We start from the raw sequence: 17,829 nt of genomic DNA, 5'->3' as shown, positions 1-17,829 counted from the left end.
AATTTGTATAACAATTTAAGTCCCAAAACCTTAATATATTTTGTATGGTTTCTATTATAAAAAATCTTATCGAGGTGTAATATTGGTTTGATGTTGAAAAGTACACGGATTCCACTCATCCATAATTTCTTCCCTACACATATATGACACCTTTATTATTAACTTTTTTTATATGTGTGATATAATTAAGAATCTATTAGTACTCGTTAATTCATGTTAAACCTTTATGAAATTTTTTATAATGCAAAGTAAATCATTACAACTTTTAAACAACAACCATTATTATATAATAACGTACTAAAGTTTAAGACCTAAATTGTTACAAATTTTCAATAAAAATTTAAAATTATACTACATGATTAAAGGACTAGATGCATTTTTTTAACCTAAATTATATTAATTCTAATTGGTCTTTGAGACACTAAAACAACATAAGATAAAGTTGATCTTCTACCTTTTGAGGGTGAAGAAATAAATTTCTTCTTTTTTTGGTAAAACGTGTGGAGTAGAAAATCGAAATCACAACTTCTTGACTGAAGATATATGTTAATTACCGCTGGAAAAAAATAAATATATAATTTGGTCAAATGTGATTAAATATCTAAGGCAATAATGCAACTTAAATAAACTTCTCTTTTAGTCAAAGGTGATTAAGCCCAAGCAAACCACCATAAATGGTGGAGCTTTCAAGTGCACACATCAAATCTCCAAAACCAGCCAACACGGAATACTCTTCTCCATTGATCCCTCTTTCTCTCTCTCTTGCCCTTTTTCTTCTCTATTCAGCTTCTGCTGAAAAACATGAATCCTTTCTTTATTGTCTCCTCCGTCATTCTCCCGAGAGTAATTACTCTATTTCTAAAGTTATATACACTCCGTTCAATTCCTCTTATTCTTCTGTTTTGGACTTCTCCATTCGAAACCTCAGATTCTCAACGGCTGAGACTCCAAAGCCACTCCTCATCCTAACACCATCACACGTTTCCCACATTCAAGCAGCCGTCATTTGCTCCAAAACTCATGGCATTCAAATCCGAACTCGAAGCGGCGGCCATGACTTCGAGGGTCTTTCCTATGTCGCCCACCTCCCATTCATAATCGTTGACCTAATAAATCTCAAGTCTGTCACCATTAACGTTGAAAACGGTACTGCATGGGTTCAGTCTGGAGCAACTCTTGGCGAACTCTATGATAGAATTGCAGAGAAAAGTCAAACTCTCGCATTTCCAGCGGGTGTTTGTCCCACAGTCGGAGTTGGTGGACACTTCAGTGGCGGTGGATATGGTTTGATGTTGAGGAAGTATGGTCTTGCAGCTGATAATGTGATCGACGCTTACTTGATTGATGCTAATGGGAAGTTTCACGATAGAGAGTTGATGGGAGAGGATTTGTTTTGGGTCATTAGAGGGGGCGGCGGAGGGAGCTTCGGAATCGTTGTGGCGTGGAAGGTGAAGCTAGTTCCAGTTCCAACGACCGTCACGATTTGCTCAACAATCAGAAATTTGGATGAAGATGTAATCAAGTTAATCCATCGGTGGCAATATGTGGCTAGCAAAATGGATGAAAATTTATTCCTTGGCATCATTTTAACTGGTACGTGTCTAAAGATCTCACGTTGAAAAGTGAAAACACCTAACAAGGTTTATAATATACCAAAACAGAAAAATACAACCCATGAAGATGTAATCAAGTTAATCCTTTCTTTATGCTTGTTTTGTTATTTATTTGTTTGTTTATTCCTCTTGTTTAGAGAAAAGTGTGTTTTCTTCAATTAATATGAAAATGGAAAAGAAAGCTAAAGCAGTTTTTTCTTGCATCACAAAATATAAGGAAGGAAAATTAATGAAAGAAAAAAAATGGATTGGTTTTTTACCCACGGAAAAGAAAGCTAAAGCAGTAATTGACATATATCTCGAGGTTGTGAGTTCGATCCCCATCCCAGATGATGTACTAAAAAAATGTACTTTTTTTCCTAAAAAAATCTCATCCCAAAATCTCATATTAAATATGAATGGTTTGAACTCAATTCTTGATGATAGGTAACTCAACGTTAATTGAAATATATCTCCAACAAAGATGTTATACGTTCGATCCCCCCCTCCCCCCCCCCACATGTTGTACTAAAAAAGTCTTTTTTCCCAAAGAAATCTCAAATGATTTAAATTCAATTCGTGATGATAGGTGACTCAATATGTCAAACCTAGAGGTTTGTGTGTTCAATCTCCTACCTCACATGTTGTATTAAAAAAAAAGTCATTTTTTCCCTAAAAAATCTCATCCCAAAGTATCATATTAATATGAATGATTTGAACTCAATTCTTGATGATAGGTGGGAATTCTTCAACCAAGGGGGAGGGAAACCAAACCCAACAGCTACATTCTCCTCTTTGTTTCTTGGAAAGAAATATGAGCTTATGGCAATCTTGAAGACAAATTTTCCTGAATTGGGTTTGGCAAAAGAAGACTGTATAGAAACGAGCTGGATTGAATCAACCTTCATGGCTGCTGGGAATCAAACTGTCAAGACTTTGGAAGCTCTCACCAAAGAAAGCACAAAAATCAAATCTGACTACGTCAAAGAACGTATTCCTATCGCCGCAATTGAGGGCATACGGGAAAGATTAAAAGCTCAAGATATAGAACTGCCACAACTTTTATTTGATACCTATGGAGGGAGAATGAGTCAGATTTCTGACTCGAAAACTCCTTTTCCACACAGAGCTGGAAATTTGTACAAGATCGGATATGTCGTTGGATGGAAAGAACAGAGTGTAAATGCAGAGGAAAGACACCTGAGTTGGATACGGGAGCTTTATGATTACATGACTCCTTTTGTTTCAAAATCTCCGAGGGCTGCATATGCCAACTACAGAGATCTTGACATTGGAACAAATAACAAGTACGGAAAAACGAGCTACAAGCGAGCCAGCGTTTGGGGATTGAAGTATTTTGGGAACAATTTTAATAGACTAGTGCACGTTAAAACTAAGGTTGATCCTTCTAATTTTTTTAGACACGAGCAAAGCATACCGCCACTATGACTTGTGAGAGAAACAGAGAAAAATTTCATAGTTTGTTCTTAAAAATGTGTGTTCCCTACATGTTCACAATAGTGTAGAAATTAAAGGGGTTGAATAAACATTTGATTTCTAGTTGAGATTTCAATTTGTTTTTGCTATATAAAATTATGTCTAAAATTTTAATATTAAATAACATGAATGTGATGTGTGTTGAAAGTTTTGTAAGAGAAAAAAGAAGAAAACCAAAGTAGAATAAATCAAATTCGCACAATTACTTGGGGTGCGAATCTGAGTGGATTGGAACCGAAAAATAATACTTAGCAAATATTTTGCAGAGAACAGAAAGATGGAAGAAGATTATTATGTTGTGTTAAAAAGAAACCAATGAGTGGTTTTATCATAGGGAGGGGTGAAGGTGGAGCGCCAACGTGTGATGCCACTATGCAAACACGTGGAGCTCGCATGATCCATTAAAAGGAGAGCACCAAGCACATTGAATGAAGCCTAAACGTATCGAGCCAATGTCGAGTGTATAAAGAAGAATATCGAGCGCACTGTACGAGCGTACAAATACAGTTGGAGGGCCAGACACTCACAACTCGCAGTGTGCGTCTAGTAATGTGTTAGGTTATTGTTCTTGATGTCATCATGTCAGTATGAGAAACTAGAAGGAGACACAAAATGTTGGGATTTCTACATCCCCATTCTGCTCTCTCCCTCCCTCTTCATCTCTCCCCGTATAAAAGGAACACTTAAACTATGGAATCAAGTATGTGAATTCTCACGCAAACACTCTTGCGAAAAATCCTAGTATTACATACTCGTTCCCATTTAAGTTCTAACCTAGACATCGGAGTGTAGTTGGCAAAGCCCTGGAGCTAGAATAGGAAGGTAGCAATTACCTAGAAATGGCTCAAAAAATAGTACAGTAAAAAATAAAATTATAAATTATAAAAAGACCTACATTTTTTAGGGAGATGCAATCCCATAATTAATTTCGAATTTAAATAAGTGATAAAATTAGGGTGAAAAGAATCCATCCGACTTGTACTTCCTAAAAGTAAATTTTAGTCCTTGAACTTTAGTATCTAACCGCTTAAAATTTGTAATGATTTAGTCCTAACACAAAGATATTAACAAAACTTTTCATGATACAAAAAAAAAAAATCGTTTTATAAATTTTAAACCACATGTACTTAAATTGTTATAGATTAGAGTAAAAATACAATAGGAAAGCTCATAAGTTGAACCATTACACCGTATTGGGATTAAATATGTTGTCCTTTAACCTAAAATTAATACATTCTATTAGTTTTAATTCTATTTTCCAAAAAGGTTTGTAATTAATTTTGTGCATTGTTACTTAGAACAAAATTATTTTTGTGATTAATTATATTTTTGTTAAAGTGAACATAGCTCACTGATAATCAGCATATCTCAAATCAAAAAATTGTGAGCTAAATTTTCACTCCAACACGTTGTACTCCAAAAAGAAAAAAAAAACTTTTATTAATGATGGTATCATACTATTTGTTAATATAATATTAGTACCGCCAAAACGAGTATAGTTTAGCTATAAGTGCTATTCTTTGACATACTTGGTTAGAAAGAAATCACCGAACATTTACAGGTTTTTCGAAGACTACAACCAACATTTGGGAGGATATCACAGTCACTATTTCTGATCTTTGGTCTACAAAATCTAATCTTTTTTGTACTTACGATACATCTACTATATCTTTTAATTGGAGTGCTTTTATATAGGCCTCCTTTTTTTGTATGTTTCTCACATACATCAATGAAGTCTCTTTTTCCAAAAAAATACATATCTCTAATTCAAGAGGTTGTAAGTTCGAACCCTACCTCCACGTACTCCACATAATAATAAAATATAATGTTGTTTGCATCTCGAGGTTTTTTTTCCTTCCCCCTCTCTCTATTTAGAGATTTGTTTCCCTCTCATTTGTTTATATTATTTCATAACACTGTCTACATTACCTACAGGGAAAAAAGTATTAATTTTAGAATCATATATTATTCAACACCTAACATCATTCGTTTGAAAATTTTGCCAATATTTTGTTAATTATGTTATAATCTTTTATTAATTAGATATGTATGATTGTATTCTAAAAAAAAAAAAAAAATTGGTATGTATGATTACGACGAGAGCCAGTAGAGACAAACAACAATGATTAACATTTCTTAATAGGACTCGAGTTAAGCTGGTCAAAGCTATTTAAAATTTCTCCAAAATATTATAATTTTGTCTCTTTTTAAGTTAAATAATTGTGGGGTGGAGATCGAAATATATCTTTAAGATAGTAGTAAATATCATAGAATTATGCTCGAATTGATCAATAAAATAAATTAATTTCTTAAGATTTGATGTAACATCTGTTTGATTTGAACAAGCAAAGACATAGAAATGGTCAAAATTAGGTATTGTATCATGGTTTTCTGTTATTATTATTATTATTTATATTAACTTTTCAAATAGATACAATATATTACATTTTCTTTTTAATTATGTTCGATTGATTCGTTTAACGTCAAATCGAACATAGTTCGAGTAATTTCTTATTTTCAAAATTTTATTTTTATTTTTATTACTTCAATAGAGATTATTTTAATTTAATTCTTAAAAATAACAAAATATAATTTTTTTTTAAAAAAACCGAATTCATTAACCTAAAATAATGTCTCGTGGCTAGGTGTTGGCCAATCTGCCATTGTCGCAAATTTTTTAATATTGGTAATGAAATTCCGTCGAATTTTGTAATTTTTAAATGTTATTTTATTGCATAGCTTACATTGACAAGGACTTTGGAAATATCTTGCTCACAGTTTTAATAGATAAATCTCGAGTCCAAAGCTTCATGTAGAAGTATTAATTTGGACTGTAAAAAAAAAATCACAATTAGATTAGTTAGTTATCATACTTAACTACTAGGTAAATTAATTAATTAAGTAAATACTAGTACTATAATTGTCAACTTAAGCATAGATTAACTAGTTAAGATATTTATACAAGATTAAAAAGTTACCTGTTATATATAATATACTAAAAAAAGTATAATATTATTATAATAATTTTACGATAGATATCTTAGTTAATTATGAGTTTACATTAATGATTGAGGACTATCATATAAAATAAAGATATATTTGATTTAGTACTAAAAAAAAAATATTTGCTTGACCATGATTAAAGTCTACATCAACAAAAGCTTAGTGGTTAAGGGTCAAGATTTACTACTTTCTCTATGAAGTCGTGATGTTTAATCTCCACACACTTGTATTTATGATGTTATATAAATTATTAATCAATGGTTAAAACAAATACTATTTAATTATTTGCAATTATTTTAAAATAACTAAACTTGTTGGTGGGCCGACAAAACGACCTTCCACGTGTGAATTGATTATTGGTTTAAACGTGCCAAGTCCTCACAGAATAATAATCCTTTATTCAAATTGTTGAATTTATAATATTATGCAACTTCAAGATTGACTCGGACGTAAATCTTAGCTAAAGCCAACGTAAATGAATTATAGGGTAATACTTTCGTAAAGGTCGAACCAATGAAGAAAAGATCTATTCTCTTACCTTCTTAAAGGTCGAGGCAAACTATGTGCGATTCGTAAGTGCTGTGACCTTTTTATAAAGGTCAAGACAAAGTGTATAAGGTCGTGCCCAAACAATTTATTTATGATGGTTGCAGTAGTTATCCCACAAAATCACACAACAGTTTTAACCGTGGGTCGGTGCATTAATATTCTTGACCTATAAATAGAGAGAGTCATGCACAAGTATACAATTTATTCATTTTAGAGGGATATATTTGCCGTTTAACTTATTTGAGCATCTTCTTCCTTTGTACAAGATTCTGACTTAGGTAATAGGAATCGTGCAAAAACCTTTCTAATTAGTTTTATAAAAAGTACAGAATTTGTAAAAGATTTTAAAATCAGCTGCGTCAAATTTTCTTTTGAAAATTTTATTTATATATATTACTAGGCGAGTTTTACGATTTTTTTTAGTACAATTGAGCTATGCTCGTTTTAATTTGGATATATGGTCAAATTTAAATTTATACCGCTTAGTTTTATGTAGTCCATGGAAATTAACAAATGATTTTATAGATTATGATAAGCAAATTTGTGACAAACTTAGCTTAACTTCGATCTTCCAGTCACCTATTGTAAAAGAGAACTTCATAAATATTGATTCGAAGCCTCTGAAAACCTACTAGACCAGAAAAAATATGATTTTTTTAATTTTGTAATTATTTAATTCTCTCATCTAAAATTTTTTTTAACACTTTAATCCCTAAACTTTAGAGTTTAATTATTTAATGCTCTCATATTTAGAATTTGTAGAGTTGCTGCCATAAAATCTCATCAAGGCATGTAATTAACAGTTGTTTTTTTTTGCAAAAACAACATTGATTCAATTGATGAATAAGTTCTTTCTTGCATATATTTGACTTGGGCATAACAGGTCGAAAGATTTGAGTCCTGGGTTGTCAAGTGACTCTATTGTTAGATTTTGGCAAAATATTAGAAGAGAAAATTTTCCAACATGGAAAAGGTACCAGCATGAAGCATTCTCTATTCTCTAAGCGCTATAAAAGTAGGTTTTATCCCTCCTAAATGAAACATTTTCAGTCTTGGTAATACTAGTTGTAATTAATTGAGTGGATTTGTTGCCCGTTTTGAGAGAGTAATTTGTATAATTGAAGTCGAAGAAGAAATTTATATGATTGTAATAATTTTCCACATAGTAGATTTTCGAATCGTGGTTTTTTTCAGTTTGGAGTTTTCCGCGTTAATTATTGTATCATTTTAGTGTTGTTATTTTTTTTTAATTCCTCGATTATTTTTGCTTCTTTCTAATCCTGAAATAGGGAGATTTTTACCACCCAACTATCACTCATCAAACCTTAATAATGAGATTGTTCATGATACGAACTAAATCGTCAAAAATTTTAAACAAGTTGTTACAAATTTTATGTCATACAAAAGTGTAAGGATTAATTACTACTAAATTAAAGGGATTAGCTTTTTTTTTAACCTAAAATTATATTAATACTCATTGTTCTTAGGCACTAAAACACAACCTAAGATAAATCCGACCATCTCATGGACATTTGAAGGTGAAGAATGAAACTTCTTACATTCAATGAAAAAAAATGAATATATAATTTGGTCAAATCTAAAGGTGATAGCATAATGATGCAACTTAATTAAACTGATTTTTGCGTCTTCTCTGTTCTTTCTTCCAGCAGTAAACCAAAGCAAAAACCACAATAAATAGTGGAGCTTTCAAGTCCACAGATCAAATAATCTCTCAAAACCAGCCATGAAGTACTCTTCTCCATTAATCCCTCTTTCTTTCTCTCTCCTCTTCATTTTTCTATCTTCATCTTCTTTATGGGCAGCAGCTTCTGTTGACAAACATGAATCCTTTCTTAACTGTCTCCTCGATCACTCTCCCGATAGTAATTACTCCATTTCCAAAGTCGTATACACCCCACTCAACTCCTCTTATTCCTCTGTTTTGGATTTTTCCATTCGAAACCTTAGATTCTCAACCGCTGACACCCCAAAGCCACTCTTCATCATAACACCATTGCATGTTTCCCACGTTCAAGCAGCCGTTGTTTGCTCCAGAACCCATGGCCTTCAAATCCGAACTCGAAGTGGCGGTCATGACTTCGAGGGTCTTTCCTGCGTCTCTCATCTTCCATTCATCATCATTGACCTTATAAACCTTAGGTCCATCACAATTGATGCCAATAACAACACTGCATGGGTTCAGTCCGGGGCAACTCTCGGCGAACTCTATTATAGCATCGCTGAGAAAAGTCGAACCCTTGCATTTCCTGCGGGTGCTTGTCCGACAGTCGGTATTGGTGGGCACTTTAGCGGCGGCGGGTATGGGCTGATGCTGCGGAAATTTGGTCTAGCGGCTGATAATGTGATTGACGCTTACTTGGTTGATGCTAATGGGAAGTTTCAGGATAGAGAGTTGATGGGAGAGGATTTGTTTTGGGCCATTAGAGGGGGCGGTGGAGGGAGCTTTGGAATAGTGGTCGCGTGGAAGGTGAAGCTAGTTCCGGTGCCCGCGACGGTTACGAGTTGCTATTATAACAGAACTTTAGAAGAAGGTGCAATCAAGCTAATCCATCGGTGGCAATATGTGGCTAACAAATTAGATGAAAATCTATTCCTAGGCATCCTTCTAATGGGTATTCTTTCAACACTTTTTCTTGGGAAAATTGTCATTTTTGGATCAAAAATTTTTCTAATTTCTTTTTTTTTTTTCCGAAAAATGATCTAGAATTCTAAATTGAAAAACTGGGAGGCACAAAAATGACAATTTCCCTTTTTCTTGAGTTGTTTATTATGTATTCCTTTCTTTTTCGTTGAAAATTATGTTTCTTAAATTAATATTGAAATGATAAGTAAACTCCACCAAATGGTTTTATAAAAATAAATAAATAAATATATACATATATATAAAAAAGCTGAGAGATTAGTTTTTCTAATGGTGTAATTAAAGTATTTTTCGAATGACTTTTTAAACCAAAATACTTTTCTTAAGAGAACTTTTGAAAGAATTAATATAGGTGAGTCATTCCTCTAAACACTAATTGATTTTGATACAGAACCCTATTAATATTTATATAGTATCAGAATCTAAAACTCAAACTATAAGGGATGAGGTTTTTTTCGTGGAACAAAAAAATTATGAATAATCTAAACTCAATTAATTCTTGGTGATAGGTGGGAATTTTACTGCACAAGGAGGAGATAAAACAAACCCAACAGCTTCATTCTTCTCTTTATTTCTTGGAAAGGCAGATGAGTTTTTTGCAATCCTAAACACAACTTTTCCTGAGTTGGGTTTGGCAAAGGAAAATTGCTTAGAATCAAGCTGGATTGAATCAGCCCTCCTCTCTGCAGGGTTTAAAATTGGAGACTCCTTAGAAGCTTTGCTCAATAGAACACCTCTCACCAATGGAAGCATTAAAATCAAATCGGACTACGTTAAGGAACCCATTTCGGAAGCTACAATTGAGGGCATATGGGAAAGATTAAAGTCTCGAGACGTAGGAGCGAGACAACTTCTATTTGTTCCTTATGGAGGGAGGATGAGTCAGATTTCCGAGTCGGAAATTCCTTTCTCCCATAGAGCTGGAAATCTCTACAAGATAGGCTACATCGTTGCTTGGCAAAAACAAAACGTCGATGTGGAGAAAAGACATCTGAAGTGGATACGAGAGCTTTACAGTTACATGACACCATTTGTTTCAAAATCGCCGAGATCTGCGTACGTCAATTATAGAGACCTTGACATTGGATCAAACAATAAATATGGCAAGACAAGCTTCAAGCGAGCCAGCGTCTGGGGATGGAAGTACTTTGGAAACAATTTTAATAGGCTTGTACATGTCAAGACCAAGGTTGATCCTTACGATTTCTTTAGGCACGAACAGAGCATACCCACTATCTCACCGGTCTAGAATTTAGTGATATAGTGTAACAATTTACTATTGTATCCTTTTTATGTGTTTTGTTTGACTATGTCCAACCCTTTGTGTTGCAAAATAAGGGCAGTGTATAATTCTAGTATATTATATTACTTACCTTTGAATTTCTTTAACGCTGCAGTTTGTTTTTTTTTTAATCCATATTTAACAAAAATCTCTTCTCACTCTTATTTTTATAATGATAAGTATAAAAGTTTTTTATGATTTAAAGTCTATATCACCTAGTTTGGGAATGGAGGGAGCTTATTTTTTAAGTTTAAACAATCCAAATAAGTTTGACGTTTCTAGTTTTCTTTTTTGTTTTCATTTCCAATTTGTTAGACAACATAAATATAAATATTGTGTGATCATCTTTAAATTCATGGATATTAAGACATACCATTCTACTTTTCTTTATTAAAAATGAAAAAAATACAAATACAAAATGGAAACGTTATCAAATGAATCTGAACCAAATTCAGTTATATATAGGTTTTTTTAGAGTCGTTTATAGATTCGCCATTATAAAAGTCATTCAAGAAGCTCCATACAACTAGGAGATGAATAGATTTCAAAGTTTCGTTATTTTTTATTTTTTATTTTTTATCTTTTTTAATACAACATGTGGGAGTGGGAGTGAGAGATCAAACTCACAACTTAATGGTTAGAGGTATATGTCAAATCTAAAAAAATGATTTTAATTAAAAAATTATTCAATATTTTCAATGAACAGTATAGATTTATAAGTTGACGAAGTTAATTAATATAGATTATAACACATAATCGCCTAGAGCTGCGTATCTAAACTATAGAGATCTTGATATTCGATCGAACAACAAATGTCTAAAGACAAGCTACAAGCAGGCAGGCGTGTGGGGGTTGGAATATTTTGGTAACAATTTTAATAGGTTGGTACATATTAAGACCGAGATGGATCCTTACGATTTCTTTAGGCATGAGGAAAGCATAGCCTCTGTAAAAAATTTGGTAAAATAATATAACAATTTGATATTGTTTCTACGTGTATTTAAACTATACCCCAATATACCATTGTGTAGCAAAATAAGGGGTGACTTTTATTCGTGTCTGGTTTAGTAAAGTCATGTGATGGAGTTTCTTTTTTCTTTTTTCTTTTTTTATGTAAGATTGAAAATTATTGACATAGCCCGTGCCAATTAGGATTCGACCTTATTGATTTTGAGATGAATCCTCATTAATTTTATCATGGTATTAGAGTCTGACAAATTCAAACGAGCATTTAGTCTAAATATGATATCCAACCTAAGATTGATAAGCAAAAAAAAAAAACCACAATCTTGAAGAAGTATGTTAAGGATTCCACGTTAAAAAGATAAGGAACCTAGTAAGGATTATAAGATACATGGGTTACTCCTTTCACCCTTAGTTAGTTTTGAGATGAAATCCTATGAATATTGACAATCGCCATCAAATTTAAAAAGAGTCGTATAGAAAAATAGTCTAATAAATATTGTAACAAAAAATATAGATACTTTCTTTTTTTTTTTTTTTTGAAAAAGAAATCATCCATTCGAAAGTATGTGAAAAACATATAAGGGAAGATGCTATGAGAAGACACTCCCATTTACAGAAATGGTTGATATATTGTAGTTAAAAAAAGAGGAGACTTAGAGGACCACGATGAGGCTAAGATTTTGACATCTTCCCAAAGTTGGCCATGGGATCTAGATGAATCCGCGAAGGTGTGACTATTACACTCCGCCAAATGGACTAAATTAGAGAGCCAACTTCTGTAATCCAAAGGATATTCCTTTTATTGCAAGTAGGGACAAATAAAGATTCCTTTAACATAATATCAATAGATTCTAGGAGCACCGTAGAGGTGTTAAAGGCATAAAAAAAATAGGTATCAAAGTTTTGTGGTCAAGGGACAGTGCAAAAATAAATGATCCAACGATTTTGATGAACGATTGCACCAGACGCAACCAATTCGGGTTGATAAGAGCGAAGGGTACCTTGTTAGAAGCTTGTCGTATGTGTTGAGCCCTCAATGTATAGTACATCAGAAATATAAATACTTTTAATTATCTATAATTATTTAGGAGACTATACTAAACACCTTATAAATTAGTAAATTTTTTTTAGTACAACATGTGATGTGTGGATTCAAACTCACAACCTCTTTTTTGAAGAGTTATGTCAATTATCATTGAGCTATGTCAATTATCGTTGAGCGCTCTGACATAAATTAGTAATTCTTTCCAAAGTCCTGATCATAGAAAAAATGAATATATTTAAAACTTGCTTTTCAAAAGCCATCACAATGTTTGATAATTGATTTAAAAATAATAATTATTATTATTAAAAGAATTATCTTGATCTACATCATATGTAGTTGGCATCCACAGTCGAGGAGTTATTTTTCATATATTTAATGTATTTGAAGTTTTCTTGGAAATCAAGAAAATGAGGTAAAAATCATATTTTAAAAAAATATTACATCTTTGATTTTTTTTCTTTTTTTGAATGCCCAAAGTCAAGAAATTTTCAATAAAATAAATTGATTCGTCAAGATTTGATGTATACGTTTGTTTAGTTGAACAAGCAATTGCCTATGGTCTTCAAAATGAGGTAAAAATCATATTTTAAAAAAATGAAATGCAAAATATTACTCTTTATTACTCCGACTTTGATTTATTTCACTTGTCTTCTACTAAAATCATTTGTAAAACAAACGATTTCACCCACTTAAAAAAATTAAATTAAATTATCAAGTCAATAGGGTTGAGCACAAAAAAAATAATAAATAATAATATTAGACATCAATGATTCAACAAATGTTTTCAATTAAACAACTAAATTATTTTTAAATACATATCATAAGGTATGTGGCACATGATACACTAAGCTATCTTCCCGTCAACAATATTTATGTATTTTCATACAACATATCTGAAGATAGGAACTTGAATATGTAACTTTAAAGAGAACCTATCCTCATTACAACATAACCTAACTATCATCTTAAAGTCATTACTGCAACTCGTTAATCGGGCGACGCGCATGTACGTACGCGAGCAAAGGGGCTCCCACCTCGGCCCGGCCGAGGAGGAACGTCCCGAAGACAACGGGAGTGAGGGGTACACTCGCCAGAGGGGAGACCTCCGCGAGCATCTCAACCGAAAGAGAGGCTCGTCTCTCCAAAAAGGGCAGTCGCCATCCCGCTCCCACAGGAGCTCCAACCAGCAGGCTGAATCCTCTCACAACCCCGCAGGGATAATCACAAGGGAGGAGTTCGACCAGCTGAGGGGGGAGCTCGATGCTCAAGTGGAGGCCTTAAAGGCCAAATGTGAGCAGAAAGACGATTCACTGAACGATGGCGACTTGGGAGAATCGCCTTTCACCTCGGACGTTTTGGAAGCACCGATCCCCCCGAAGTTCAAAGCTCCTACCGTGAAGCCTTATGACGGGACGAAGGATCCCAAGGACTATGTTGAAGTCTTTGAAGGCCTCATGGACTTCCAAGCGGCATCAGACGCAATCAAATGTCGCGCCTTCCAGATCGCGCTTACTGGCAGCGCGCGATTGTGGTACTGGAGACTGCCAGCCAGGTCGATCTCGACCTACTCCCAGCTGAGAAGGGAGTTCCTCGCCCAGTTCTCTTCTCGGCACTACAACAAAAAGACAGCGACCCATCTCGCCACCATCAGGCAGAAGGAGGGGGAGACGCTGCGGGAGTATATCACCAGATTCCAGGAGGAGCAATTGAAGGTCGCACACTGCTCCGATGACTCGGCCATGTGCTATTTTCTCACAGGTCTAGCTGATGAGGCCCTCACGGTGAAACTTGGAGAGGAGGCCCCGGCCACCTTCGCCGAGGTGCTCCAGAAGGCAAAGAAAGTCATCGATGGACAGGAGCTCCTCCGAACCAAAACCGGCCGACCTGAACGAAAGATCGGCCGGGGCAGAAGTGGAAAAGATGAAAGAGCAGATCCCAAGTCCAAGGACAAGGGATCCTTCTCCAGCGGCCGAGTTGAGTATCGAAGGGCGGAGAACGGACCTACCAGGAGCCGACCCTACGAGCGCTTCACCCCAACAACGATTCCAATCTCCGAGATCCTAACGAACATCGAGGATTCTGGAATGGAAAAACTACTCAAGCGTCCGGAGAAACTTCGGGGAGCCCCGGAGAGGCGCAGCAAGGACAAGTATTGCCGCTTTCATCGGGAGCACGGCCACAACACGTCGGACTGCTGGGAATTGAAGAGCCAAATTGAAGATCTGATTCAAGACGGCTACTTCAAGAAGTTTGTGGGAAAGCCCGGGACCGGCTCAGCAGAGGAAAAGGAGGAGCGAAAGCGTTCAAGGACGCCACCCCGGCGCACCGACCGACCTGCGGTCATCAATACCATCTTTGGAGGGCCAAGCGGGGGTCAATCCGGACATAAAAGAAAGGAGTTAGCCCGTGCAGCCGGACGCGAGGTGTGCGTCATCAGGGAGCAGGGGCCGACCTGCCCAATCACCTTCGACGGTGTAGACTTAGAGGAGGTACACCTGCCCCACAATGATGCCTTTGTGATTGCTCCCTTGATTGATCATGTGGTGGTCAGGAGAGTGCTGGTAGACGGGGGCGCATCCGCCAACATCCTGTCCTTACCGACCTACCTCGCCTTGGGCTGGACGAGGTCGCAATTGAAGAGAAGTCCGACGCCGCTGGTTGGGTTCTCTGGAGAGTCGGTCATCCCAGAGGGTTGCATCAACTTGCCGGTCACGCTGGGGCAGAACCAAACCCGGATCACTCAAATGGCCGAGTTCGCGGTAGTTGACGGTAGGTCGGCCTATAACGTCATCTTTGGGAGACCCATCATCCACTCCTTTCGGGCCATTCCTTCAACACTTCATCAAGTTTTGAAGTATCCCACCCCCAACGGCGTGGGCACGGTCCGAGGAGAACAAGCCGCTTCGAGGGAGTGTTATGCCGCCGCACTCAAAAGCCCATCGGTCTGCGCCCTCGAAACTCTCAGGGATGGGACGCTCGAGTTCGAGGCCGACCTGCCGAGGAAGGAGTTTGCCGCACCCACTGAGGAGCTCGAGCTTGTTCCTCTGCTTAGTCCCGAGAAGCAGGTAAGCATAGGAACCAAGCTGGGGGCCACCGACAGAGAGGAGCTAATCCACTTCCTCAGATCCAACTCGGACGTCTTTGCATGGTCCCATGAGGACATGTCTGGCATCGACCCGCGAATTATGACGCATCGCCTCAGCATAGATCCATCATTCCGACCTGTGAAACAAAAGAGAAGACCTATAAACAAGGAGAGAAGTGATGTAATTGTTGAGGAAGTTAACAAACTTTTGAAAGCTGAATACATAAGAGAAATTTCGTATCCCGAGTGGCTCTCCAATGTTGTATTAGTTAAAAAATCTAACGGCAAGTGGAGAATGTGCGTAGATTTTACGAACTTAAATAAGGCATGCCTGAAAGATTGCTTCCCACTGCCGAGGATCGATCAGCTCGTGGACGCCACAGCCGGGCACGAACTGCTCACTTTCATGGACGCCTACTCTGGGTACAACCAAATCAAGATGCATGTCCCAGATGAAGGTCATACCGCTTTCATAACAGACCAAGGTCTGTATTGCTACAAGGTCATGCCCTTCGGGTTAAAGAACGCAGGAGCGACCTACCAGAGAATGGTGAACAAAATGTTCGCCAAGCAGATCGGCCGGAATATGGAAGTTTATGTGGACGACATGCTTGTCAAGAGCAAGCAGTCTAAGTCGCATCTCTCCGACCTGGCCGAAGCCTTCGAGGTTCTGAGGACATATCAAATGAAGCTCAACCCTGCTAAGTGTGCCTTTGGAGTCTCCTCGGGAAAATTCCTTGGCTTCATGGTAAACAACCGGAGAATCGAGGCCAACCCCGAAAAGATTAAAGCCGTGATCGAGATGGAGGCACCTAAAACGCTGAAACAACTTCAGTGCCTCAATGGCAGGATTGCGGCCTTGAACCGGTTTGTTTCAAGGTCAACGGACAAGTGCCTCCCTTTCTTCAAGGTCTTACGAAAGAAAGGGCCGTTTGAATGGACGGCGGAGTGCGAGCAAGCGTTTCAGCAATTGAAGAACTACCTCTGTTCGGCACCCTTGCTTGCCAAGCCTATGCCGGGGGACAAGCTCCAATTATACCTAGCAGTATCTGACAGTGCCGTCAGCTCGGCCCTAATCCGGCAAGAGGAAGCGCGGCAAAACCCGGTCTACTACACAAGCAAGGTTATGACCGAAGCCGAAGCTAGATACCCTCAGATGAAGAAGTTGGCTCTCGCTTTGGTCACCTCGGCCCGACGACTTAGACCATACTTCCAAGCCCATACGGTGGTGGTGCTCACTAACTCGCCCCTTAAAAGTATCTTCCACAAGCCGGAAGCTTCCGGATGCCTAATGAAGTGGGCGATAGAGCTAAGTGAGTACGACATCCAGTTCGAACCCAGAACTGCGTTGAAAGGACAAGCAGCGGCAGATTTCATAGCCGAGCTCACACCACCTTCCGAGCTGAGCGGGTCCGACCTGCCTTGGACAGTCTACGTCGACGGATCCTCCAATGAGAAGGGGTGCGGAGCCGGGGTCCTCTTGCTCGGACCAGGAGGTGAACGATTTTAGTATGCCTTGCGGTTCAGCTTCCGGACTTCTAACAACGAGGCTGAGTATGAAGCATTTATTGCTGGCCTGCGAATCGCTCGAGCATTAGGGGCCTCTTGTGTTAAGGTCTTCAGTGACTCCCAGCTGGTTGTGAGCCAGATCAAGGACGAATACCAAGCCAAAGACACCCGAATGGAGAAGTATTTGGGCAAGGTCAGATCATACCTCGCCCAGTTTCGAACTTACGAAGTAAGCCGGATTCCGCGGGCGGAAAATTCTAATACTGACGCCTTGGCCAAGTTAGCATCGGCGTACGAGACCGACCTGGCCAGGTCGGTCCCCGTCGAAATCCTAGATAATCCCTCGATCTTAGAGCCAGATCTGATGGAGATCGTCGCTCCAGAACCCTCATGGATGGACCCGATCGCGGACTTCATTAGGTGCAACTCACCACAAGACCCCAAGGAGCGCAGAAAGTTGGCAAGAAGGGCAGCTCGGTTCGTGATCCGAGATGGGGCATTGTACCGACGTGGCTTTTCCCTGCCTCTGTTGAAATGCCTAACCTCTGAAGAGAGCCTGTACGTCCTCAGAGAGATCCACGAAGGAGTGTGCGGCAATCACTCAGGCGCCCGGTCGCTGTCAGCCAAAGTGATCCGACA

General features: G+C 37.5%; 1 protein-coding gene and 1 pseudogene across 2 annotated transcripts; both read left to right on the top strand.

Annotated features, from left to right (window-relative positions):
* The first annotated feature begins 674 nt into the window (after positions 1-674).
* Positions 675-3,124, top strand: LOC111020192 (tetrahydroberberine oxidase-like; annotated as a pseudogene). Its single transcript, XR_015789961.1, has 2 exons — positions 675-1,593; positions 2,330-3,124. The product of XR_015789961.1 is annotated as a tetrahydroberberine oxidase-like (transcript).
* Positions 3,125-8,318: 5,194 nt separating this feature from the next.
* On the top strand, positions 8,319-10,692 carry LOC111020223 (tetrahydroberberine oxidase-like). Its single transcript, XM_022296824.2, has 2 exons — positions 8,319-9,274; positions 9,813-10,692. Exons 1-2 carry the CDS (start codon positions 8,386-8,388, stop codon positions 10,550-10,552), a joined length of 1,629 nt encoding a protein of 542 aa, XP_022152516.1. The 5' UTR covers positions 8,319-8,385; the 3' UTR covers positions 10,553-10,692.
* Positions 10,693-17,829: the final 7,137 nt, after the last annotated feature.

Source organism: Momordica charantia (assembly GCF_013281855.1).
Source record: "Momordica charantia cultivar OHB3-1 chromosome 3 unlocalized genomic scaffold, Mcharantia_2.0 BLBB01000003.1, whole genome shotgun sequence".
Classification (NCBI taxonomy): domain Eukaryota; kingdom Viridiplantae; phylum Streptophyta; class Magnoliopsida; order Cucurbitales; family Cucurbitaceae; genus Momordica; species Momordica charantia.
This window is presented reverse-complemented; position numbering and strand designations above follow the sequence as displayed.

Bases quoted from the DNA above. Each gene is read 5' to 3' on its own strand.
- LOC111020223 (XM_022296824.2), top strand. From the start codon at position 8,386: ATGAAGTACTCTTCTCCATTAATCCCTCTTTCTTTCTCTCTCCTCTTC. The intron at 9,275-9,812 runs GTATTCTTTCAA...TCTTGGTGATAG, and splicing joins CCTAGGCATCCTTCTAATGG to GTGGGAATTTTACTGCACAA.